The sequence below is a fragment of the Danio rerio genome, chromosome 1 (assembly GCF_052040795.2).
Source record: "Danio rerio strain M-AB ecotype USA chromosome 1, GRCz13ab, whole genome shotgun sequence".
Lineage (NCBI taxonomy): Eukaryota > Metazoa > Chordata > Actinopteri > Cypriniformes > Danionidae > Danio > Danio rerio.
The window spans coordinates 24077803-24105000 of NC_141021.1; the positions used below are offsets into that span (position 1 = coordinate 24077803).

Below are 27198 nucleotides of genomic sequence, written 5' to 3' on the forward strand. Positions count from 1 at the left end.
GAATTTTATTTTTATATCCATTTCCCTCATTCAGCTTAGCTTAGCATAAATCATTAAATTGGATTAGACCATTAGCAACTTAATAAATTCAATAAAGAGTTTTGATAATGATCAATGAACTTTGAGGCTGTACGCTTGCTCCAGCTGGTGCTATGATATAACACACTTTTGCATAGTTACCTAGCTGAAGACTATTTTTATCTTTGCGTAATATCATTTTGCACCTGCTGCAGCAATGGTAAGTAAAGTCCCTCGATCATTATGCTGGAATGAGAGAATAGTCCCTGAGAAAACTGAGAAAAGAGCAATTTTTAATTTTCCGTCAGTTTTAGTTCCTGAAGAAATTACAGAAGAGTCAAACTTGAGTCAAAATAGGAAAATTATCAAAATACTTGAAAAATTTTTTTGAGCTATATGCTAATGGTTTATTCCAGTATAATGATTTGTGCTAAGCTAAAAGCTAAAAGTGCTCCCACCCGATCCAGAGATGAGCTGACTTGAATAAAATAGCCAAACTCAACTCAAGAGTTGTAAAATGAACCTATTTCCAAAAAAGTGTTGCTTTAAACAAACAAACAAACAAACAAAAAACTATATACAAAGACAAATAATTTCATTTGAAACATTTCTGTGAAAATTGACATTGAAGAAATATTAGAGAGACACTTACTGGGTAGAGCTTCATTTTTAAAGAAGACAGACAGGTTCCCGCATGCATATGAGAGTAATAGCAGAATAATATTTAGTGGTTATTCTTTATTTTATTAGAACAACTGAGCTTAGAATGATGAGAAAGAACAGAGCTGCAGGCCTACAAAAGCATCTGACAGACATTCTGTTGAAACACCTATGAAGGTAGCACATAAAGACAACTATCTACTGTATGTACAGCACATCAGGGCTTTAGACAGAAGAATAAAGAGCACACCCTCACCTGACACAATCCCTTTAGTCTGTTCCCTTACCAACTGTGGTGTGTCGTTGAAAGAAGAGTAGCCCTGAAGAGGTAAACAAAAAGAAAAGGTGGTGAAAAGATGTCACTGGACATTACAGGTATTTAAAAGTGATGCAGACAGAGCCATCTGACCTTTTGAACAATATTACTGAGGTCTGTTTTAAGCACAGCATCCAGATTGGCTAAAGGTGCCTCAACATCGGGCAACTGTTGAAAAACAGAAGTGAAAATTACACAACAAAATTGAACATAAAGTCATTTCACACTTAAAAACAGTTGGGTCTTTAGGTAAACAGGATCATGGGTGGTCTGTCTTCATGTTTCCAATTTACCTCGGGTTAACAATTAATCTTTTTTTATTCTTACACTGTCATTTCACAATAAACACAGTTGGTGGTGTCAATAGAAACATTCCTTCCAGGCTACCACCTACTTTTATGTGCAATTTGGAATTTCACATAAAATGCTTAACAAATCAGCTTTGAAAATGCACATAAAAAACGTATTGTGGGGGAAATACGTAGGTATTCAACATGTGACCATTTTTTTTTCAGAAAAAATATTTCAAAAAGTGCTGTTGACTGGATGTTGGGACCAACCAAAGAAATCCATATGCAAAAAAAAAAAAAAACTAATTAGTTTACAAATGAAGTTATGTGTAATAAAATAAAATGACACAGGGGAAAAGTATTGAACAAATGAAGAAAGGGAGGTGTACAAAGACAGTGAAAGCCCAGACAGTAGCTAAACTCTCTCAGTAGTTATTCAGCAGCCCTCTGCCCTTCGTCGCTGTAAATAATATTAGCTGCTTCAGTCCAACACTTACATTACCAGGATGATGAAGATGAAACTAGGATAGGCATTTTAGCAAGACAAATGATCCAAAACATAGTCAAGGAAACTCTCAAATGGTCTCAGAGAAAGAAAATTAAACTGTATAGTGGCCCAGCCAATCACCTGACTTGAATCTGATATAAAATACAAATTAAAGATCAGATTTCATAGACGAGAATTAGAGAACTATCAAGATTTTTACATTCTGTTGAAGTCTGTAAAAAACTCATCTCTGAGCAATTCATGTGATCGAATTCTGCCATCACCAAAAAGGATTTTATATCAAGCATTAAATGTGTTTCAGTACTTTCTTTGTATGTCATTTCATCGTTATTACACATGACTAATGTTTCTGATTTTTTTGTTTAGTTTTATTTTCATGTTTGCTTTGTTTGGGTTTTTACAAGTATCTGGTTCAATTCCATTTCAACAGCTTGTTTAGAAATATTGTTCCTGGCGAAATAACCAGGACGTGCTCAATACTTATTTCCACCACTATAGGTGCACAACTTAGTAGGAAGAACTTCTTATCTGATAAAAATAGTTGAGCATAAAGTACAACAGAAACACCTTGGGAAAAGTAACATGACATTGATTTTACAAATCTGTTCATTAAAAATGATTACGATTAAAATGCTTGACAATGCTAAACAACTGTAGCTTGTCAGACTGCACAAACATGTTTCCCATGTCAGACTGTAAGATTTCAATTGTCAAAATGTCAGACTTAAAGACACAGACAAGCAAGAAAACTCATTCAGAGTTTGACTTCATCCATCTGTGACACATTAAATAATCTGTGCTCTGAAATGATACCTCACATCAAACATTAATAATCTGTAGTAGTTATTTTGCTCACAACATGCCTTAACAATAAACCAAGAAAAAAAAAGGCAGTTTTCACATTTCCCCATGGTGGTTGGAGCTGGTTGTATCAACAGATTCAGCATTCTTACAGGTTCTGGGTTTGACAGTCATCTTTTTGACACTGCCAGACCATTCAATGGAGTAAAAATTTGATAGTCACTAATTGGCTGTTGGTGAACATGTCAAATCAACAAAGACTGCAGATTTTAGTGTAGGATGGCTGGAATCCTTTGGGGTTTTCTGACCAAAAAGGGGCTGAAATCGCAAAGTGTGAGCAGGGCTTGAAGTCATGAATCAGAAGTCTCAGAGTTTTAATTCAGTATGTTAATGTCCATCCAACTGAAACATAATATTGATTAGGAGCAGGGCTTTCTTTTTGAACATTAATCCCTCATAGCAAACTAATGGTAAGGGGGCGTGGTCAAGAATATTGTCAAACTGTCATTAAACTGAGGTCAACATAAAAGAACCATCAGTTCACACATGAAAGCAAAAGGTCAGGCTTTGGTTCACCTAAAGTAAAAGTGCTTGTGATCTAGTAAAATAAGAAATGTCAATTTTGGTTTCACTTGGAATCGAAGAGCTAGGATGTTCTCATTTCATGAAACCCTCATCTGTCCTACATTGAATAAAACTTGATTTTAGACCTTTCACATGATGAATTCATTTGTTAGCTCTTCTTGGGGGATAGAAAATTCATTTAGGACTTTATCTGCATATCTATGTGTGTTATGAGAGAGTGTTACCCCATTGAAGTTTGCACTGAGAGCGAGTTGGTTGAGGGTCCCGCGGATGGAGTTGCAAGTGTGTGTTACGTCTTCATTAGAGCATGCCCAGTCATTGAGTGTGTTTGAGAGAGACGCTCGTTCAGACTGAAGAGAGACCTGAAGTCTGCCTGTTCCCTCCTGCAGGGTCTCTAGAGATGTGCTCACACTCTCTAATGACTCTTTGGTTTCCCGCATGGCTGTACAAACACACAACCTTCATTAAAATGCAACCAGGTGTAGATAACTACATAAAGGCACCAGTGGAAGGGATTTCACTACAGCAAATACACAACTGATCAAAGAATAATGACTAGAACTTTTTTTTGGTCCTTTTCTCATCAAACAGTTAAGTTTTCACCTTTGCTGAGATTTTTATCGGGGTATTTAAATTCTTATTTAATTATTAAACAAACATAAAAGGTGCTAATATTAACAATACTGAAAACAACAACAACAAAAACAACAACACCACCATCAGGCACAAGAACAGCAGCCACAATCTCTACATTCACAAAACACAGGGCTGAATCCGTTGACTTTTACCTTTAATAGCACTCTCCACTTTAACTTTATCCAAAAACACAAGCGACAGAAACAGAAATGAACAAACTGATAAGAATAGCATCAATGGGCCTGTGTTTTGTTGTTTTCCTGCTCAAAAAGCACAGCATCATTCTATTTATTGCAATAATTACACAACCGGTCAATAGTTTGGGGTCAGTAGGATTTTTAAATGTTTTTAAAAAAGCTTATCCTGCTCATTTATTTCATCAGACATACAGAACAAATTGTACAATTGTGAAATGCTATTGCATTATAAAATAACTGTTTAAAAGAAGTTCATAATTTAGTTTAATAATTAATTCCAGTGATTTTGTAGATGAATTTTCAGCTTCAGTACTCTAGTTTCAAGTCAGAGTCACATGACCCTTTAGATATCACTCTAATATAATTATTTTTGTTATTATTAGTATTATTAATGGTAATAGTAATAAAAGCAATATTGACTGAGGCAATCATTTCATTTTAAACCTCATACAAAAAGCAGTCATTTAAAATTGTAATAACTATTTAACATTTTATTTACATTTAATAAATACAGCCTTGATGAGCAAAATAATCTTATTCAAAAAAAAGAGGGGGGAAAACGGACCCCAAACTTTTGACTGGTAGTGCATATTATTTTTTTATTAGATTTAAACCTATGCAAGAGTAAGAAATGACTATACTCACTCACAAATGTTACTCTATATCATACTTCTTATAATATATCTTAAGATTTTGGCTTGTACATCTCACATTTATGGCTTTAAATTCCACAGTGTATGAAGTTGACTCATGTTACAATGTTAATTTGTCATTTGAAAATGTATTATTACAAAAATATTTTGAATGACTAATTCCCACAGAAATGTATTGCAATGTATTTTAATTGCACGAATCATGAAACATGTAAATAGGTAAATTTATAGATATATACTGTCACATTACTTTCTGACTTCAAAAAATGACTTTTAAATATCAAAGATTAAAACACCTATGAGTAAGATCACATGAATAAGAAACACCACATTGAAATGTCGGATTAATTTTGTGAATTCTGCTCTCTGTGAATTGCCTATGTGTGTGCATGCATATGTGTGTTTGTACCTGCTGTCATGCGAAGAGCATGGTCTAATGCAGGCACCACTTCACTCTCCAGCTTATTATGAATCTGTCCACCCAACAGAGTCCCGATATCTGATAAACCACATTGACAATACACTGTAAAAATACTTATAATCGTGTTCCAAAAATACAATAGGTTTGGCTTTAGTAACCTTTTCTTTTTAAGTAATGTATTTTAATTAAACTGATTCACAATGTAATTTATGGTGCAAATAAATGCTGTTCTATTTAACTTTATATTCATGAAAGAATCCTGAGCAAAAATAAATAAATACTTATAAATAATACACAAAACAATTAACAGAATATCATCTATCATTTATTTAATCGCACAATTTTTTCAACCCAAAATTAATGAATGTTAATGTGTGTGAAATTGAGACACAGCTGAGAAAGAAAGGCATAATACTTACTGTCTAAGTCTGATAATACTTTATTCTTGGCTGTTGTATACTGTGCAGTGAGGTAGTCTATTTGCTATAAACACAAACAAAAGAAAATCAAAGACATCCTTCATATTTAGTGTGTGGAAATATGAAAATACTTGACTATCATCAGGCCCAAGCAGGATCTACAATACACAATACACACAATTTAAAGATTTTAATTTTAAGCTAATATAATTAGCTTTCAGCTAGCAAAAATAGTCTTCGTTATACTTTGTTAGGAGTAAAGTAAGAAAGCAAGTGAGATAATTTATTCAGTTAACATAGTTTTTACTTTAAGTAAATGTCATTTGGGAGTTTATCTCTCCTAAAAAAGCAACTGTTGCAGACAGCCTGCGTGGTTAGGTGTTCATTTATCTTTTGTGGCTAACACATTACATTACACACATGACAGGTGGTTCTTTTATGATATGCAATGATTTTGTGACTCTCACATATGGTCTTAAATGTCAAGCTTCTTATAAAATAGTAGCTACAATATTCCCAAGCAAAATGTCATGCAAAACCTCACAATATGTATCTTTACATAAAAAATGAACATTGTGATGATAGTCAGATGCATTTGCAAAGGTTTGAGAAAATATGCATTATTTTTGTAATTCCACTAGGTGACACTATATAGCTTACTTCAACTTTAAGCTTTGTTTACGGATTTTAACAATTTCACCATACTGTCTGAGCCTGTTTTTGACTTACCGCAGGTGTGTAGTTGGCAAAAGCTTTCAGGTCTCTTATGTTAGTGCTGACAAGTCGCCTGGTGCTTTTTATCTGAGATGTGATGTTCTGGTTTGCTACATAGGCGACTGTCACTCCAACTCTGTAAACAAACACATAGACAAATTGTGAGACATACTGTAATATGCATACACTAATGTTTGCAAGTATCATAAAATGCTAGGCTTTTTCAACCCCATGTTTGATCAAATATGGACAAAACCAATATAGGGTGATTTTTTCAAATTAAATTTATAGGAACAAACTTAACCCAATTTTAAACCAAGGTTGAAATAACCCAGCGTAATTTAAAATGTACAAGACTTGTTATGACACTGTTATGTTGGTAAATCATTGATAAATTTTAGGACGATGGTAAATAAGACGTCCTAGTTTGGTATGGAGTCAACCGAGGGCCATATATACTTGCAAAATAATAGAAAGTTTTGCAAACAAAAAATAAAAGCAAATCTCCAAATATAGCAAAGCAAAAATTAATTAACATGAAATGCAAATAGGCAACAGCATTGCAAACTCATGACTGACTAAAAAGCTTATCAAAATGAGCATTGCAATTGACTGGATGGGTTTTGTAAAGGCAATGCTAAAAAAAAAGTGTTTTGCAAATATATATATAGCTTTTTTATTGCAAATATTTTAGCTTTTCTACACTGCTTGATTTTTATTTGCGGTTCTTTTTTTTTTTTTTTTGTAAGTTTTATTTTTATATACCAAAGCTTAAATTTCCCTTTGCATTTTTTTTTTTTTACAAAATTAATTTGTATTTTTCAAAAATACATTTTTGCTTTGAGATTTTTAGAGATTTGCATTTATCATTTGCTCAGTACTTTATTTTTTTGTTTGCAAGTCTTTTGCAAGTATATACAGTATGGCCCTATATAGATTCTATGTGGTCCTGCAGTAATAACATGCGGCCACGACATGGCGCTATTTACATTTGAGAAAGGGCAAATATTCAGTGAACTGGGTATTTGTTTGACTGCTGTATCATCAATGTTCAGTTCAATTCAGTTCAAGTTTATTTGTATAGCCCTTTTCACTATAAAAAAGTGAGATATTGTACATTAGACACATACTTGATGGATATTTTGATGTGGGATTTGTCTAAAACAAAAAAAGCTATTTTCAAATTATTTTACATAAAGTATTGGACTAGTGAAATGTAGCATTGCTATAAAATGGAAACGCTGATAGATAGCCTTCTCCAGACTTCATTGTCACTGTTCACCCAAAAAATAAATAAATAAATAAATTTAAAAAATGGAAACGCTGTAGATAGCCTTCTCCAGACTTCATTGTCACTGTTCACCCCAAAAAAAAAAAAAAAAAAAAAAAAAAAACTAAATTCTTTCAGAATTTACTCATTCCTGACTTGTTCCAAACCAGTGTGTTTCTTTTTATTTTGTTGAATACAAAAATATGTTAAAAAGTTCCTGTGACCTCTTAATAATTTTTTTAGGTGCTAGTTTCAGTATGTAAGCCTCGAGTATATCTATAAGCTGTGCTGCAAAACAGTGACAATACTTGCATTTGGAAGACATAAACAAAAAGATTGCGTTTTGACACTTCTGCCTAAATGGGTTAACATTTTCCAGACATCACCTCATACTTCATTTTCTCATACTTAATTCTCATTACATTGATCAAAACTGACAACATTTGTACAGTTTCAAAACTATATTTAGAATATATGCTCTTTAAAAAATATATCTAAATCTTAAAACCATAAAATTGAGATACAAAATGAAGTCACTAACATCAGTCAACATTCACACACACACTGGTGCTCTCGTAGCAACAATCTAGAGATAACACTTTCCTAATTGAGTGCTGCAGATACATATTAAATTGTGGCTTCTGATTACAGATTGTAAGCCTCTTTCCTCATTTCCCCACTCTCTTGTTTGTTCTTTAACTGTTTCTCTCACTCCATCTTTCTCTCTAGGTAAAAAAAAGATTTAATAAAGAGAAAATGTGATTCAACAAAGAAAGCCATACAGACAAAAAAAGAAAAGAGTGAAAAACGAAACAAAGCAGATTTGCACAGTCATGTTCTCTGCTTGCAGACCTCATCCAACACAATTACAGCAACCCCTTCAGCCAGTCATTGAAAGTCCATCAAGACACACACAAACACACTCACAGTACAGTCAAAGCCTCACAAACGGCCATTGTGACCCAAGCAACTGCTGTCAGCACTGTCACAGAAAAAAAAGAAAACAGAAAGAAAAAGAGAGTGAACAGAGTCAATGAATGAGGGGGATGGGGTGCCGAAATAAAGACAGGACTTTCTCTCTGGACAGACTCAGACTCAGGGCTATCAATGTCACATGTGTGAATGTGCCATTCTAGACCACTGCAGGTGTGTTCTCTGCACTCTAACAGAGCTACAAACCTCCACTATGACAACAGGCACACAATCTCGTTTAATTAGTCAAACCGTTTTCTAAAGTATCAGTTAACAATTATTATTATTCTAAGTATGACAGAACACACAAAAATAAAACACATTAGAAAAACAAGCGCCAACACATTCACACAGAGACCCAGTAGCCAGCCTGGTTAGATTAGTGTGGAGCAGCACAGCTTGTGTTTATCACAGAGTAGAGAGAGAGAGAGCAGTGATGGGATAGGATGATGGTGGTTCAGTGTACCCGTGACCTCTATTCTATTTCTAGATGTAAATAAGTCTAATGTACTTTAACTAGGCGAACACATTTGCACGCAAACTGGCCTCCACCACCCATTTAGTCACCTGCACATTTTCTTAAATATATCTTCAAAGAGACCAATTATGCTCCTTTTTACAACATGTAAATTATTAAGTATCTGATGTCCCTGGAGTATGTTTATCTCAAAGTACCCCACAAATGTTTCTTATAACTCTTTGAAACTGCCCCTTTTATTTTCATTCAAAAGAATGCAGAGTTACACATGCCTATGCATCAGCATAGCGGCATGTTCAAAAATAGATATCTCTGTGAAAAACTAAAAGTGTGAATAACAGTGAATAAGGCAGCCTATGGAGACTACAATGTTGATTTGTGCATCGTAAAACTCAAAATCTATATTGTTATATGACCTCTTAGTCACATTAACATCAGCAGATACAGTGCAAAAACTAAAATGGCGGGTGGCTGCTTCGTGATAGGTCCCATTTAAACGTTCTGTATAGCACATACCAGCATACTATGCTGTATAGACAGATACACAGCTACATAGATGCATGTCAGCATTATAGTTATTTTCTCAGCATTTGAGTTGAATTTGGGTTTTTTTGTTATAGAATGGGGACAGGTAAGGGATATTACTAATCATTTCAGACAAAGGAATGTCTGAAATACATGAGCATACAGATCACGGCCGAGTTTAAATGATTGACAGCCCAGGCTCATTGGAAATACATTGTTGTGGGTAAATTGTGCTTCACTTTTCAGATGACAAAACCACTGGATGGCGCTGTCTACAATTTTGAGAAACAAATGCGTTATTTAGGGTATTTAGGGTATGTCCTATTGGTATACAGTACATCCATGAAAAGGTGGGTTTTAAACCCTCCCCTAAACCCAATCAATAGTGTTTTGAAAGCATATGCAAGAGAAAAGTGCACTGCAACCATAGTTTTACCTTCATTTAAAAAGAAAAAAAAATGTTTTTGTGTAATTAATTTATGGAACTGCTTCACTGGATTTGAACTCGAGCATGTTGCATCATAAGTATACCACCATACACAGTAAGCTAAAGAGTGTACTGACCATCTATACCATAGCCTACAGATTTATATAGGTAAGGCAACCTTGTTTGATTACAAATTTTACACATTGTTCAGTATTTGTGGTATTTATTTGGTGTAAATAAATATTCCTTTATTCATCAATAAAAATATCAAGTGTGAAAAAAGGACAATATTTACTGGCATCAAACTGCCCGGTAGCATTTTTTTTCCCTAGAAACTGATGTCAAACCAATGTATACTTTCTTTTCACAAAAATGTAGTCTGCATCATGTATTTCTAATGAGCCTGTGTTGCAGCAACCTCATTACAATTACAAATCAGGAATGAAATCTGGCAACCCTGACATTATGAAATGTGTTTTTCAGTTTTTCAAGCTGGTCCAGCTGATGTACACTAACCGACCATACTGTACAGTGACACATTTATTACAGGTTTTCTCAGTCCCTTTGGTGCATTTTTCACATCACTATTTACATTTGCACAACAGTTAATGCATTTCTCAAAACAATTCGTGCAAACTGCAAAACCTAGCTGATAACCAGCAAAAATATGTCACTTGGATAGTTCATTCCTTAAAAGCAAGTATTCATGTCAATGAAAGTGTCAAGATGAAAATTCCTGACACCATTGTTTATAAACAAGATAGTCAAATGGCTTTGTCATGTTTTTATTATGACAGTTTATGACTCTGTAAATGTTTTCCAATGCAAAAAGTCAGAGTTTGGTGACACTTCCTCAAAACGCTCAAGACAGCACTATACACTATTTGCACAGCCATTTGAAAACTACAGTAAAGTTAGACATTACTGCATTTAGTGAGGTATCTGAGTACAAGACACTGAATATGTTTGTTTTACATATTTACTGCATTTGCTCTTTGCAATTCTATTTTGTTGACAGCAGTGTGCAAAAGAATAAACACACCCTTATTTACAACAAACATAAACTTCATTTGGGTAGAGCTGTGCACAACTCAACTGTAAACAATATTACAGTACAAATTGGAACTTAACCTACAACATACACAGGTATATAAATAATTCATCAAATTGTTCAATTTAGAAAATATTTTCAAGAAAAAACAAGATTTACATTTTTTTTTAATTAGCTTGACAGATTTTGACAACTACTTCATCATTTTTGTATGTAATGACTCAAGTAATGAAATGAGGACTTTATATGGAATTTAGTTTTATATGGAATGACTATTCAGTATTCACAAGTTTAGTTAATTTTGACTGACAAGACATTAGCAATTGATAATGTTATAAGACAGCTGAGAGTTGTATGGAAGCAATTGATGCATGTCCAAAAGCATTTGCAATTTGTTGTAAGGAATGAGAAACTGCTACAATAATGTGCACAAATGATTATTTTGAGAAATGCATTAACTGTTGTACAAATGAAAATAATGTTGTGAGAAATGCACCAAAGCTGTAAATAAGAATCGACTCATCAGTTTTGATCAACAAGCCATATGCAAATATTTTTTGTCCAAATTACATTGTATTTGCTATTTGCGAACATGTGCCAAAGCATGTTAAATTTGCATAAATCAACAAGAAATTCTACTCTTATTTGAAAAAGAAGCTAATTGTTCAGAAATCTGAACTTATTGGTTTAAAAAATAAAAATTTCAATCCAGAATTGAGAAAAACTGTAAATATATTTTTGAGAAACTGATGTTCACATTCTTTTCACAAAAATGTAGGCTGAATCGTGTTTTTAATGAGCCTGTGTTGTAGCAACCTCGTTACAATTTCAAATCAGGAATAAAATCTGGCAACCCTGCCATCATCAATGTGTTTTTCAGTTTTTCAAGCTGGCCCAGCTGATGTACATTAACTGACTATACTGTACAGTGACACATGTATGTACATATCTCAATATATTTGAAAACATTTGTAAACTATTCTGTACAATGCCTAATATACAGCATGTTTTAGACACAGATTAGATAGATTTTTCTGTAATAGATGGATAGACAGGCATAAATAGATTGATCGACAAATCAATAGATAGATAGACGGATGGACGGATGGACGGGTGGATGGATGGATGGATGGATGGATGGATGGTTGGTGGGTGGGTGGGTGGGTAGATTGGTGGGTAGGTAGATAGGTAGATATATAGGTAGATAGATAGATAGATAGATAGATAGATAGATAGATAGATAGATAGATAGATAGATAGATAGATAGATAGATAGATAGATAGATAGATGGATGGATGGATGGATGGATGGATGGATGGATGGATGGATGGATGGATGGATGGATGGATGGATGGATGGATGGATGGATGGATGGATGGATGGATGGATGGATAGATAGATAGATAGATAGATAGATAGATAGATAGATAGATAGATAGATAGATAGATAGATAGATAGATAGATAGATAGATAATAATGTTAATTAGCTTAATAGGCAAGGATTTATTAGTATATTGTTTCTAATTTCTCAAGTATTACTAATAACGTATGCCATTTTTATAAGTGAAATTAACCAAAATTACTATTTAAAATCAGTCAGAGCTACAGTAGAATGTCTTGTTTATTTGAAGATCCTTTAGAGCAGGGGTCACCAATCTCAGTCCAGGAGGGCCGGTGTCCCTGCAGGTTTTAGCTCTAACTTGCCTCAATACACCTGCCTGGGTGTTTCAAGTATATCTAGTAAGACCTTGATTAGCTTGTTCAGGTGTGTTTGATTAGGGTTGGAGCTAAAATCTGCAGGACACCGGCCCTCCAGGAGCAAGTTTGGTGACCCCTGCTTTAGAGGGATCAAGCGGCACCAAAAAATTCAACCAACTATGTTTAAAATTATTTGAAAAACTTCAAATTAAGAACCTTCTATCAAATGTCATGCCTTTGTTGCATAACTTTTTTACAAGCAAATGAAATGTGTACAAGCAGTGAATGTAGATGAGGAGGACTTACGCGAGGAAGACAGAGGTAGCGATGAGTGTGGCCATGTAAAATCCACGCAGGCAGTCTCCATTCTTCTTCTGTCTCTGATGCATCTCGCCACCACAGTTCTCACAGCAGCGGCACACGCAGAAACACAGACCCACTATTGGCATGAGGAGCACAAAAAACACCCCCAGCACTGACAGCACTATAAAGCCCAGCTCATAATAGATAGTCTGCAGAAGAGAAGAGATCATTTGATGCAGTTAATATCAAATATTAATATTTCATGAAAATGTGTTTAAATGTAAATAGCAAAACCTAAATCACAAGAATTGTAAGAAAATGTCAACACAGGCTCATTGGACATACTTGCTTCAGCCTATATTTTTGTGAAAGCACATTTTCCATGTAAAATGAATGTCATGGAGCAGTATGATGCTAACAACTTTTGTTCTTTTTCACACTAATGATATTTACAGGGACATATTAATAATTTAAAAAGTATTATTTACATGCAGTGTCTTGCACAACACCAAATATTCTATGATTTGTAATCAAATATGTTTTCCTCACCTCAAGTTGAGGTCAGAATTATTAGCCCTCCTGTTAAATCTTAATTCATTTATGTTTTTCCCCCAATTTTTGTTTAACGGAGAGAAGATCTTTTCAACTGATTTTTAAAACAAGATGGTTTTAATAACTCATTTCTAATATGACATTATATGACATAATAAATAATGACATAATACAAAATTTAACAAATAATATTTTACTAGAGGTTTTTTCACAATGCTAGTATTCCACTTAAAGTTCATTTTAAAGGCTTAACTAGATTAATTAGATTAACTAGGCAAGTTAGAGTTATAGGCAATTCACTGTATAAAATGGTTTGTTCTTTAGCATATCAAAATGGTAAAGTTCTTCTGGAGAAAGTCTTATTTGTTTTATTTCAGCCAGAATAAAAGCAGTTTTTAATTTTTAAACACCATTTTAAGGACAAAATTATTAGCCTTCTTAAGCTTTATGTTTTCCGATAGTCAACAGAACAAACCATCATTATACAATAACTTGCCTAATTACCCTAACCTGAATAGTTAACCTAATTAACTTAGTTAAGCCTTTAAATGTCACTTTAAGCTGTATAGAAGTGTCTTGAAAAATATCTAGTCAAATATTATTTACTGTCATCATGACAAAGATAAAATCAATCAATAATTAGAAATGAGTCACTAAAACTATTATGTTTAGGAATGTGTTTAAAAAATCTTATTAACACTTTGTTTTGATGGTCCATTTGAGTATTAGTAGACTTTATGCCTATCTGTTGACACTGCTCCTTCAACAGATATTTAACTGACTATAAGAAACTTTGCAAGTACATGGCATCTTACAGGTAACCCTAACCCAAACCCAACAGTCTACTTATAATCCAATGAGAGTTAGTTGGCATGTAGATTCAATTTAACTTAAATTTAACAAACGGACCATCAAAATAAAGTGTGATCAAAATCTTCTCTCCGTTAAACAGAAATTAGGGGGGAAAAATAAACAGGCGGGCTAATAATTTAGGGGGGCTAATAATTCTGACTTCAACTGTATATTATAGTAAATACTGTGAAAAATGATTTGCTCTGGTAAACATAATTTGGGAAATATTTTTTAAAAATCACAAGAGGGCTAATAATGTTGACTGTACGTCAAATTTTAACTGTATGTATCTATATTTGAACAAATTTTCTGCTGTAGTTAGTTTGCTCAGTAGCTCACTTCGTTCGGTTTTGTTCTTGTAATGCAGAGCGCTTGAGCTCGAGTCTGGTAAATTCACCACAAAAGAGATAAAAGCAATGTAAGATCAAGGTAAAACTATGTGGTCACGGTGCACTTTTCTCTTCTGTTTGCTTTTGAAAACATTGTTGGTTGGGTTTTGTGAAGGATTTTTGTCAGTAGTTTGCAGGATAATCTGACAAGCGATGTCACCTCATGGAGGTGTACAAGGAGGATGTGTATTAAAACGTACAACAAAATAATCTAAATAATCTATTTGAGATTTGTAATGGAAAGAGTGGCAGTGTGTGATGTAAGAAAAAAAAACAAAAACATTTTAAACAGTACCTGAAGTAATAGTACAACATTCTCTGGCTGCATTGGTGTAGAGTTGAAGAGACATCATTTGCATTCCCAACACAAAGAGAAAGAAAGAGAGATTAGAACATGATTTCATTCAGTCTATAATATATTACAGAAGTAGAAAATAAATTTCACTTCAACTGTCCCACATTATATTAAGTGGCTTTCACAACTCAGTACTTACACCAAAATACAATGCACTTATTGTGTTCATATTGTATTGCACAACACTTATGGTGCTCTTAAAGTGGGTTATAGGTAGGACCAGACAAAATCTGCAAACATTTTTTTCTAAAAAAAAAATAAAAATAAAATAAAAAATCTGTGTATTTATGTGGAATGATTTTTGGGAGTATCGTAACTAAAAATGTAATATTTAAATTAAAAAACAATACGTTTTTAACATTTATTTAATTTTTACAAAGCAAACCCAATACGATCCACTTAATTGGTAAGCAAAGCAAGTATTTCATATAATAGAGCTAATAAAATACAGAAAATATTACTCAATAATATTAGTCAATAATTTTACTAAAAATAACTTTAAAAAATGAATAAATATAAATTTATACACATTTACACAAGTAAATAAATAGACTCAATGATGGGCTAAAAAGCTACTGAAATCTGCAGATTTCTGCGTGTGCAGATATTGTGTGGCTTAGATATAGGTAAGGTTTGGGGGTATGGGTAGGTATGGGTATGGGTAGGTTCTGTACATTGTAACAAATGAATAATTTAAATGTAAGTACATAGTAATTAAGGCCACTAAATATGAAATGGAACCAGTTACACAACAAAAATTAAACAAAACATATTAATCAAATGAACTTTAAGATGAAACCCATAACTTTATTCTAAAGATAAAAAAACAAATTCATTAAAGTCTGTAATCAGATTGTTCAAGTTTAAGGTTTAAGCAACTCATCAAATTGTACCAGTACAGTTTTGCAGTGCTTACAAACTGCTCTTTTGATTCTTAATGCATCTCCATTTTGATTATACACACAGTGTGACCATTATTGGCACATACATCCTTAGCACACACCTTTTTGTAATCATCTCCTTTAATTCCTCCCATGTTCTGCTGCACCATTTTAACAATGAGATCTGTAACAACAAATTGACCAGATTACTTCATAAATCCAACAAAATAAAATGTTTGATAACTACAACCTGGAAACTAAAGAATGCTTCACGAAATATATTGATGTGATTGATTGGATTGTATAAAAAGGATGAAACACTTCTATTATCCCTGAACATATTAATTTCTCAAGTGTAACATTTCTATAAAAAAAATTAAATATTAAACTTTTTAATTGTTAAACGTTGGAACAAGGTTTGTTTGTTAGTTTATGAGAGAGAAAGTAAGAGTAATGGTGTTTTATGATAATCTTATTTTTGAGGAAATGTTTAACTGTATTGCTCTGAGAACAAAATGGTTAGGTTATTCTTAAATGGTCTGTTGCAAACAGTTTAACCTGTTTTTAGGCAAAGGGATTTTCATACAAGGGTTATTATACATTGATTTAAACAGTGGTTACAGATACAGTGCCAAGCACTGGTGTTCAGAGACAGCTGATTATGCTGGTAATGTTAAAAGCAAACCTAAGTAAAGCACTGCAGGTGTCTGTTAAGCACTAAATAGCGTGGTGGCTATGGCATCAATGTCATGTTGTTCATACTAATTCTATTGCTACAGTACATAACCATCTGTTACAAACCATCTGCTTAACCTACATTTCTGTATATGAATGATATTTATCTCCATGTTTAGGTCATACACCACTTAATAGCATAATAATCTCCTACACACTTTGAATCAACAAATATATTAAACGTCAGTGATGTTTATTCCAAGAAACAAAACCTTTGACTGAAATTATAAGTAGAATGGAAGATAAACAAAGCTAGAAATGGGCATAATGATTAGATTAATTTACCGTAACGTATATATAACATGCTCAAATTAATTCTGACCACCTTTTTATGATTTAGTTCACATATTTAGTTTTGTCTGAACTTAAAACTGGTTAAAAAGATTGAAGAGACTTAACCTAATACCTGATGACAAAGGTCTCACCCATCACATTTTACCTCACGTGAACTAAACTTAGCCTTAATGCATTTATATACCTCACTTCTTTCAGGTAAGTACTGTATCCCTATGACAATAGTGAAGAACCAACACAACACAAAAATAAATGAATACATTAATGAATGAAAGAATGAATGAATGAATTAATACATAAATAAATACAAAATTAATAACAGCTCTAACAAGTTTTTAATTATTATTAAATATCTTTTTAATGACATTTTTTCATTATAAATATAAATCTTTTGATATACATAGAAAGTATAGTCTTCATGAAAATGGTTCTGAAAGGTTTAGAGTTTATTAAGCATCACGACCTGTACATTGACATTAACATGGTATGTCTATAGTGAGTAATATATGATATATATTCTAATCATCCTCCAGCACTTTCCTTCAGCTTATTTCCTGCTTTATCAGGCGCTCGCAGCAGAATGAACCATCAATTGCTCTGGCAATTGTTTTACACAGCACATGCCCTTTCAGGTCACAACTCAAAACAGTGTGTAAACACCTACACACTCTCACATTAACACATGATGGCCTCTTTAGTTCATCTAATTCATCTATTTCGCATATCTTTGGATTTTGCGAGAAAACTAGAACACCCAGAAGAAACCCATGCAGATGGAGAACATGCAAACACCACACAGAAAGGCCACCTGGTCAAACTAGGACTCAAACCATCAACTTTCTTGCTGTGAAGCAGCCATGCCAACTATTTAGCCACCATGCTGCCTAATTGTCTTTATTGAATGTAAAATATATATAACACATAAATATAAACACAGCCTACACTGATCTAATGTTATTATAAGATTCATAATGCTATTAGGTACATGAGCAGCATATATATTTTGAGTAAATTGAAATGTGTCCTTTATAAAACATCTCCTCTCCCAGTGGCAGACGTGAACTGTGCACGGCTATGCTCACTCGCGGACATAAACAAACACTTAGCCCTAAAACACCTTTGCATAAAAGGATAAGCTTCTTTGCTGTTGTACTATATTTAGCAGGTATTTTTTTCTGGCCTGACACCTTGCAGGGAGATCACCAGAACATGATCCAAAATATAATGGCATGGCCAAGATTGCGCTTAACAGCATTAACTACACAGCACTGCATTTCTACTGATCACAGATGCCCTGTCTAATTACTATGACACTATTAAAAGCCCAAAATCATGCCTCTCTTTAGTGAAAACACCTGCATTTTAAAAATAACTAATCCAAAATTATGTTTTCATACAGTACTACTATAAAAGAAGCGTTCTTTGTTCCTCAGAAAACATTTTCTTTCCTGATTTAAAGAACAGTTTGATCATCTGAAGTATGTTCTTTCACAAAAAAATAAAAATTGCTGTTTATGGAACCATCACTGAAATTAAAGGAAACTTACTTTTTAAGAGTGCAGTACTTCCCTAGTTCTATAGGTAACAAAATAAAAAAAACATACACTTTGTAATATATACTATACATGAATAGGTTTATACACTCGCCGACCACTTCATTAGGTACCCACTTTTGAGCTTCAGAACTGCCTTAATCCTTTGTGGCGTAGATTCAATAAGGTACTGGAAATATTCCTCAAAAATGTTGGTCCATATACATGACATGATAGCATCACGCAGTTGCTGCACATCTATGATGCAATTCTCCCATTCCACCACATCAATGAGGTGATCTCTTAGATTGAGTCTAGTGACTGTGAAGGCCATTTGAGTACAGTGAACTCATTGTCATGTTCAAGAAACCAGTCTGAGATGATTCACGCTTTATGATATGGCACGTTATCCTGCTGGGAGTAGCCATCAGAAGATGGGTACACTGTGGTCATAAAGTGATGGACATGGTCAGCAACAATCTCAGGCAGGCTGTGGTGTTGACACGATGCTCAATTGGTACTGATGAGCCAAGAAAATATCCCCCACACCATTACACCACCACCAGCAGCCTGAACCATTGATACAAGGCTTTAATGTTGTTGACACCAAATTCTGACCCTACTATTTAGAAATCGAGACTCATCAGACCAGGCAACGTTTTTACAATCTTCTGTTGTCCAGTTTTGTGAGCCTGTGCGAATTGTAGCCTCAGTTTCCTGTTCTTAGCTGACAGGAGTGGCAACTGGTGCGGTCTTCTGTTGCTGTAGCCCATTCACCTCAAGGATGGACGTGATGTGTGTTCAGAGATGCTCTACCTCAGTTGTAATGAGTGGTTATTTGAGTTACTATTGCCTTTCTATCAGATTGAACCAGTCTGGCCATTCTCCTCTGACCTCTGACATCAACAAAGCATTTGCACCCACAGAATTGCGACTCACTGGATATTTTCTCTTTTTTGGACCATTCTCTGTAAACACTAGAGATGGTTGTGCATGAAAATCCCAGTAGATCAGCAGTTTCTGAAATACTTAGACCAGACATTTTGGCACCAACAACCATGCCACGTCACTTTAATCACCATTCTGATGTTTGGTTTGAACTGCAGCAGATAGTCTTGACCATGTCTACATGCCTAAAAACAGTTAGTTGCTGCCATGTGATTGGCTGATTAAAAATTTGCCTTAAATGAGCAGTTCGACAGGTGTACCTAATAAAGTGGCCGGTGAGTGTATATTGTCAAAGACTCTAGAATACACAAGACTTGTCACTCGTATCTTTTTGAATAGGGTGTAACGGTCAATATGGTAAATAAAGCCCCGCCTACTAGCACAGGAGATAATCATTGATCGATATATGGCGAATAAAGCCTGCCTTCTAGTACAGGAGCCAATCATCGATCTCTATAGGCCAACGATACTCTAGGGGAGGGGCTTGGACCAGACGTGAGTTTCTGCAGATTTTGTGGGATTTGGATGTTTAGAAATGAAACTAAAGACACAGCTGTTGTTTAATTATATTGATGATTCCTAATATGAAATTTAATCGTAAGCTTGGCAAGCAATTTTCAAGAAATTGATGTATCCCCATCCAAACAGAATACCCGAGCATACTCCCATAAACTAATGGAACGTTACAGTAAATTGTGACCATTATGTTCAAACTAAACAGATGTAATTTGGAAGAAAAAGTATTTATTTATTTTAAAAGAATCCGTTTTAACAGTAAAAGTAACAGTAAATATATTTAAACAAAGTTATGTAATACACATTTACATTTATGTTTCATTCATTCATTTGTTTTCTTTTCGGCTTAGTTCCTCTATTAATCAGGGGTCGCCACAGCAGAATGAATCGCCAACTTGTTCAGCATATGTTTTTATGCAGCGGATGCTTTTCCAGCTGCAACCCATCACTGGGAAACATCCACACCCACTTTTTCACATACATACACTACGGACAATTTAGCTTTCCCAATTCACTTGTACCGCATGTCTTTGGATTTGTGGGGGAAACCAGAGCACCCAGAGGAAACCCACGTGAACACAGTGAGAACATACAAACTACACACAGAAACGGCAACTGACCCAGCCAAGGCTCGAACCAGCGACCTTCTTGCTGTGAGGCGATCGTGCTAATTAAAAAAAAAAAAATATATATATATATTACAAAAGTATTATTAAAAATAAGGAAATGCTACCCTTTTGAACATTTGATTATAAAAACTGTTAAGGCATCTACAAATAGCATTAGCAAATAGCAAATCAGTTTAGCAGAATTATTTTTTAAAGTATTCTACATAATTATTTTTATAACTATTCTGATATTAGCAGAAATAATTATTTTTAAGATACAAAAACATTGTTTCTAAATACAATAACATGAACCTTGTGTGAAGCTGCTCTGGAACAATAATTATTGTAAAAAAAAAATCGAATTGAATTAAATTAAAAAAAAAAAAATAGATTGGTGTGTGTGTGTGTGTGTGTGTGTGTATATATATATATATATATATATATATATATATATATATATATATATATATATATATATATATATATATATATATATATATATATATATATATATATATATAAATCTATAGGATATATGCTTAAGCATAATAGGACTTTGAATTTGCCAGTAACCTGGGTTAAGCGCTTTTAAGGTCAGTTTTCTTTAAAAATCAGCGATCTCCACTGGCTGAGTGATATCCGATATAAAGTGGGTCTCAGATTGTACAAGAAGCGCTGCATTAAATTGCATTTTCCCCACCATGTCTTTATAAAATGAGTATTTATTTTACCCATATTATATTCAATGGAGCTTCTGCGCTAGCCTTCCGATTCTGATGGGCGCGTGCGAGTAAAATGCTTTTTGTCTCATTTTTTTGCTTGAGCAACTAAACGAATGCCAGAAGTTTATTTAACTGAATGCATTTTAATAACATTACAACATCGATGCTGTAAAAGGAACCATATAAAATGGAAAAAAATTCACAATTAGGTCACCTAAAGTTTATCAGTATGGAAAAAACACTAGCTCGGCATATACCCTATTAAAGCAGTTAATGGACATGGCTCATGTTCTCAATTCAAAATACTTAATAATCACACTTAATGGGATCCTTTTACAATCATAATCTTGAAATAGGATTTCTGTGAGGGTGGGTTTGGAGTAAACACAATAAGTGTCTTTTACTGTGTAAAAGACCTTATGCCTATGGAGAGTCTTTATAAACCACCAATACAGTGTTTGTGTGTGTGTGTGTGTAGAGAGAGAGAAAGAGCGAGAGAAAGAAAGAGAGAGAGGATGGGTGAATAAGAAAGGGTATCACTGGTTATAAAGGCATATGGTTAATCCTCTTACAGTGGTCTTGCTGTTGGGCAGTTAAGTGGTCTCTCTGCCTCTCTAATGCTTTCTTTCCCCTTTTCCTCCCTTCTTCAACCAAACCCCATTTCTCTCTTATTTAATCCCCGGCCCCCCTTTCACGCACTCTCGCCTTCTTTCCTCTTTTCTCACAGATACAGCAAAGTACTCAAACACAATGAACTGTTGAAGCACATATAGGGGGTATTTATGTCTAGAGCTGTGACTTTCATGATATTAAATAACACGATGACATACAGAGATAAACATTAAGTAAAGCACCGACTAACAGAACGGAAAGCACTCCACATACCCACACAGACAATGGCAGCATAAGTGGGTCATATTTGTGTGTTGACCTCCCTGTCTTTCAATTACAGCGCAGTTTTAAATCCAGTGATCAGCGATATTAAGCTTTATCTGGGCTGAGACGGAGGGAGTCCCGGGATTAAGCTCCATACCCAAACTATGTATATTCACGTCCCTCGCTTTTCCTTCATCTGTCCATTCTCAGACAGAGCGAATGTGGTTAGATTAAGCTGCATTATATCCATCATGCATAAATCCATCTATTCCTTCACAGACAACATGCTGGAACCTGTGAGTTGTGACTAATCTGTAAAATGAGACAGGAGGAATGGAGAACTATAATGGCCTTTAACTTGACCCGTGTGTATGTGCATCCGTGTGGAAGCTCAATGTAACTTGCTGTTTAATCCAGTAATCCAGCCTCAACTCAACATCAGAAGTACCTGTCTATAAGATCAGGAGTTATGAATCTGCAAAGAATGCTTTAGCGAAAATAAAGGGATTGCAGAGGGAATAATATCTGTATTGTTTAATCTACTTCTGCCTCTTAATCCACACCCACATGTTTACAGGTAAAAAATAGCATCTCATTGATTATAATGCGCTGTTTTTCTTTTAACATCTGTGGTTTCCAATTGGAATATTTACCTAATTGTTGTATTTGGGTTGCATGAGTGTACGTTTTGTCAGGAAGAGGCATTTACATTGAATGTACCTTTGGGAGCATATGGTCCTCAGATTATCAGCTTACCTGATTGGGCAGGTGACTCATGGAGCAGATCGGCTAATTGGTTAGGCAGCAGGGATTTATCTGTGCAATCCTATTCTACTCTAAACACACTTACACAGACACACATTTACACACACACACACACACAAGCTCTTGTCTATGCTCAACATGCTGACCTCACAAAGAAAACCACCTGCCAACAACCTGACCTTAAACAGACCTGGGCTAGTTGTCACAGTTTTACTCAAATTGATATTGATGAGGTTTATTAATGATAAAGTTTCATTTACATATCCGTTATAAAGCAGGGGTGTCCTGTCCTGCTTCCCAGAGGGGCAGCCACCAACAGATTTTAGCTCCAACACATTTGTCTGGAAGTTTCTAGAACTGATTAATGATGAAGTTGTGTAAAACAGATTAAGATGAGGTTTTGACACTCCTGCAATACAACGAACATTCCCACCACCCAATAAGCAATCAGACTCTCTGTATTACTATAAACATTTATATAATATAACTAGAATGGTAAATACAGTTTACAAAAATGTTCCAAACCACCATATCCATTAATTTGTTAAACCAACATATTGATTAATTGAAAGTAAAACGAAGATGATAATTTATAAATGGATCTCTAGGCATAACAGTATGCATAACACACTGTTTTCATTATGATTTTTAAATGTAACTATGGACCACAAAACCAGTCAAAAGTGTCTTTTTATTTGTTTATATATTTTTCATTTATTAGGACATTTTATTTGTTAGGCAAATATTTGCTATTTAAAAAAAACTATTTAAAAATCTGTAATCTGTAAATTAAATAAAATCTAAATACTGAAAAAAAAACTATTTTTAAGTTGTCTGAATAAAGTGTAAAAATTAAGTTTTAATAGATTTACAGTAGGACCTTTACAAAATATTTTTATGGAACATGATCTTTAGTTGATATCCAAATGATTCTTGGCATAAAAGAAAAATCAATATGCATAAGGCCATGTAATTTAAGATTTTGTGGTCCATGCATGGTCACATATGGCAAGCTGTTTTAACATCTTTTCCTTAAATTGAATTTGTTTCATATTTATGCAAGTAGTGTTGTTTATCACAAAACAAGTGTTTGTCTAAATAAGGCAATTGCATCTCACAGTTATTGCATTCTGCATGCTGTTCTTCATGCAGATTACTCATTGTCCACAGGGTCTTAGAATTATTAAAAGTTGATAAATCAATGTAGAGAAATTTAAAACCCTTAATAAGTAATAAAAAGTCTTAAATGGTATTTTGCAAGGAAATAAATTGTATATGGTGACGCGGTGACGCAGTAGGTAGTGCTGTCACCTCACAGCTAGAAGGTCGCTGGTTGGAGCCTCGGCTAGGTCAGTTGCATTCCTGAAGACATGTACTGTAGGTGAATTGGAACACCTAAATTGACCATAGTGTATGTGTGTGAATGAGAGTGTGTGAGTGTTTCCCAGTGATGGGTTGCGGCTGAAAGGGCATCCGCTGCATAAAACATGTGCTGGAAAAGTTGGCGTTTCATTCCGCTGTGGTGACACGAGATTAATAAAGGGACTAAGCCGAAAAGAAAATGAATGAATGAATGAATACATTTTATACAATTTTTGATTATGCAATGTATAGTTGTATGCTTAAGTTTGCCTGAATTGCATCTGCAAACATCAGGATGCTGTAGTTTATGAAATCAATCAAATCCTGCTAGATTTGACATCATGCTGCTTTGTTTACTGCAGTAACCAAGGCAACACCATTATTTCTGCAGTTCTATAGTTGCCAACCTGCTGAATTAGCTAGATTTAATAGATTTTTATTCAGTATATATAATAGTGTGTTAGTTTTGAATTAGTTTCTTACATTAATGTTTAGTAAATATATCAATATGTTAAATCTCGCCAGTTTTCCTGTTGAAACCTAAAGTAGTTTTAAGGTCTTAAAATAGATCGAAAGAATCTTAAAAAAAGGTATTAAATTTTACTCTCTGATTCCTGTATATGCTCTGATACTGTAATTTTCTTAACTGCAACTGACTTTACATTGAAAGTCAGATTACAAATAGTTATCTTTAAAGACCCAACATTCTCATCCATTCAAGAAGAGTGTGCTATATGCCGAGAACTGTTTTGTCCCTGTATAATCATTATCATGAAGTTAAGATGCTGTTTCTTGAACAAGAGCATAAGGTGCAGCTAAAAAGGACAAAATAAACAATCTTTGTTTTCATGATCGAGGGACAGTGTCATTGCTAATTTCTCCAGTACTTCTGCCAACTCATCCTCAGATACCTACTAATACTTATTGCGGAGCAATCTAATCAATTAGTCAACAGCTGTTTCCATTTAAAGTTGAAGACAGGATATAAATAATATGCGGTAAAACACTGTTTCCATCCAAAACTGTCCTTTTCTTGAAAGCTGAGACAAAGTTTTAATAATAATAAAAGCTGGACCAAATTTTATTTTATGAAAATTTTGCTTATTTTATCCACATCTTCCTGTTTCCATCCCAAGTTTTTACAGGTTATCCCACAATGTGGTAAAAATATATGGTTGAAAAACTGATGTGAACAATTTGAGCTTGTTAGTCATATTTACACAATTAATTATTCATTTGAATCATTATTAGTAGCACAGAAATAAATATTACTGACAAACCTATTAGGCATTACTGGAGAAAAAGGTACTAGTTATTGATAGATTACTAGAAAATAATGTATTAGCTATACGATTTAACACTGTATTACTGATTCCTTGTTTTATGTTATACTTATAATAGTAAATTATGCATAATGACAAGCAACAAACCCTAAAGCAAATCCTAAACTCAACCCATGTTATATATCTATTAGAGCAAATTGTGCCCCAACATGTTTAAATGTAGATATGTTGTTAATTCAGATTTCCTCATACAATCCTAAATATCCTAAATAACTAAAAATGTGTACCCAACAATACTAGTTGAACGAAATGAATGTGAAAATGGCTTGCCATAATATAAATCTCCAAACCTATTCTCAAAGATGGATAAACAGTCTTCCATGTGATATTGACTTAAATATGTATATGTCTGTAGTCTATGATTCTGCAAGCATATGTGATTTTTTGTCAGACCGTAAACATGTGGGAAACTTTTTGCGCGCTCCCAAAGCCAGTGTGCATCTCACCTTTGGGGAAGGGGTTTGGCTGAACCACGTAAAGAAACGCGTGGACCATGTGGAAAAGAATCCCCATGGGACCTGGTTCATAATACGCGTGTGTCTCGTACACCACCGACGGCACAAAGCCAAAGTCCAGCGTTTCCACGGGCGCTCGGAGCATCGCTGTGCGCGGCGGGGACTCCCGGTGCTCCTCGCGGTCTTCGCTGCTTGTGAGACCCCAAAACATCACCAGCACGAGTCCCACTTTCCACCACATGTCCATCAGTCTCTGCCGGAGGATTTTGATAGGGAAAAAAGGGGAGGACGGATTAGGTGTGAGAAAAGTATATTTGTTTGGGTCGCTCTCTAGTCCTCGACATGAAAAATTAAAAATGACACAAAATTAATCCGGGACACATAATAATAAAAGATAGAAAACAAACAAAAGTAAAAAGGTATTCCAAGTGATTCGTTTATTCCCCGTATCCTTCTGACGGCATCATGGTAAACATCTTTCTCTTCGGTCTGCGCCGCTCAGGATGAGCTGAGTGTTTGTGTGACCTGCGCCTCCCGCTGCGCGCTCCTCTTCTGTCCGCCGGCACGCGGACGCTCTGTGCACGCGCACTCGAGGTGGCTTTTCGAGGGAATTCACGTCTAGTTGAGTCAAGCCAAAGTTAAAATAGTTTTATATAACCGTTGCCTAGAAGGAGTTTTGAAATAAAATAATAATAATAATAAAAATAATAATAATAATAATAATAATAATAATAATAATAATAATATATGATAAAGAATAATGACACTTTGAAAACTTTTATTAATAAATTAATTAATGAAAGAAATAAGTAACCTAACATTTTATCGTGACAACAATACAAAAATCTGTATAATAAAACCAATAGAATTTAAGTATTTGTCAAAATAATTGTGCAATACCTAATACAAACATGTGATTAAAGAATATTCAAATGCCTAAATTATCCAAAAAAAAATAATTTAAAATGTGGTTTAAAAAAAAACAGAGATTATAAAAGAAATTTAAATATTTAATTAAAATAAGTATTAAATGTGTTAATGAAAGGTATGGATTGTATTTTGGACGATA

General features: G+C 34.2%; 1 protein-coding gene across 12 annotated transcripts in view; it reads right to left on the reverse strand.

Annotated features, from left to right (window-relative positions):
* prom1b (prominin 1 b) overlaps window positions 1-26665 on the reverse strand; it is a 43862-nt gene extending 17197 nt beyond the window's left edge. For 5 of the 12 annotated variants that reach the window (XM_087235273.1, XM_087235269.1, XM_087235272.1 and 2 more), the window contains exons 1-11: window positions 26121-26634; window positions 16096-16157; window positions 15033-15059; window positions 12948-13153; window positions 6234-6354; window positions 5505-5568; window positions 5074-5163; window positions 3967-3990; window positions 3403-3620; window positions 1088-1162; window positions 935-998 (exon numbers count right to left, since the gene is read on the reverse strand). In XM_087235273.1, coding sequence (XP_087091399.1) covers window positions 935-998; window positions 1088-1162; window positions 3403-3620; window positions 3967-3990; window positions 5074-5163; window positions 5505-5568; window positions 6234-6354; window positions 12948-13153; window positions 15033-15059; window positions 16096-16157; window positions 26121-26376 — 1207 coding nt within the window. In that variant the 5' untranslated portion in view covers window positions 26377-26634. 12 annotated transcript variants of the gene reach the window in all.
* Window positions 26666-27198: the final 533 nt, after the last annotated feature.